This window comes from Sinocyclocheilus grahami, unplaced genomic scaffold (genome assembly GCF_001515645.1).
Source record: "Sinocyclocheilus grahami isolate Dianchi unplaced genomic scaffold, SAMN03320097.WGS_v1.1 scaffold6.1, whole genome shotgun sequence".
NCBI classification, from domain to species: Eukaryota; Metazoa; Chordata; class Actinopteri; order Cypriniformes; family Cyprinidae; genus Sinocyclocheilus; species Sinocyclocheilus grahami.
The window spans coordinates 2379101-2379590 of NW_015505185.1; the positions used below are offsets into that span (position 1 = coordinate 2379101).

General features: G+C 40.2%; 1 protein-coding gene across 4 annotated transcripts in view; it reads right to left on the minus strand.

Annotated features, from left to right (window-relative positions):
- LOC107587310 (beta-1,3-glucosyltransferase) overlaps positions 1-490 on the minus strand; it is a 96361-nt gene that overhangs the window by 53729 nt on the left and 42142 nt on the right. For 3 of the 4 annotated variants that reach the window (XM_016275028.1, XM_016275051.1, XM_016275037.1), the window contains one exon: positions 142-181. The exons of the other annotated variant lie outside the window; for it this stretch is intronic. In XM_016275028.1, coding sequence (XP_016130514.1) covers positions 142-181 — 40 coding nt within the window. The remainder of the gene's footprint in view (positions 1-141; positions 182-490) is intronic. 4 annotated transcript variants of the gene reach the window in all.

Genomic DNA, 490 nt, shown 5'->3' on the forward strand with positions numbered 1-490 from the left:
GGGGTTACCTGACTGGAATGGTACTAAAATACGACTTGAAATCTCTGACAGGAATTATTTCTGTGGGATTTTGGTGTCTTTTGAAAACTCTGTTGACTTCTGCAGGATGAGAAAGGAAACAGAAGCTGCTTGGATACTCACCGAGTTGACTCTCAGAGGAAGGTTGGTCAGCGTCAAAGATCTGAGGAGAGAAGTTGAGAGAGGGATGATATTAGAGGTGTAGAAGGAGTGTTTACAAATGGACCAGGAAGTAAATAAAAGTCCAGCCTGGAGGCACTCAATACATCATTCGTTTTGACAAGACAATCCAGCACTATTAAAGCATGTCAACAAATACCACCTAAACACTAAGGGAGAGAGATGGATGAGTCACACCCTATTCAGGCAATGATTATTCTTAACATGTAATGTTGTCTTCAAGTCCTCCTGGGAAGTTCTTACTGACAAGATCAGATGTCATGTTCATTCAAGTGATTTTAGTTATAAAAAT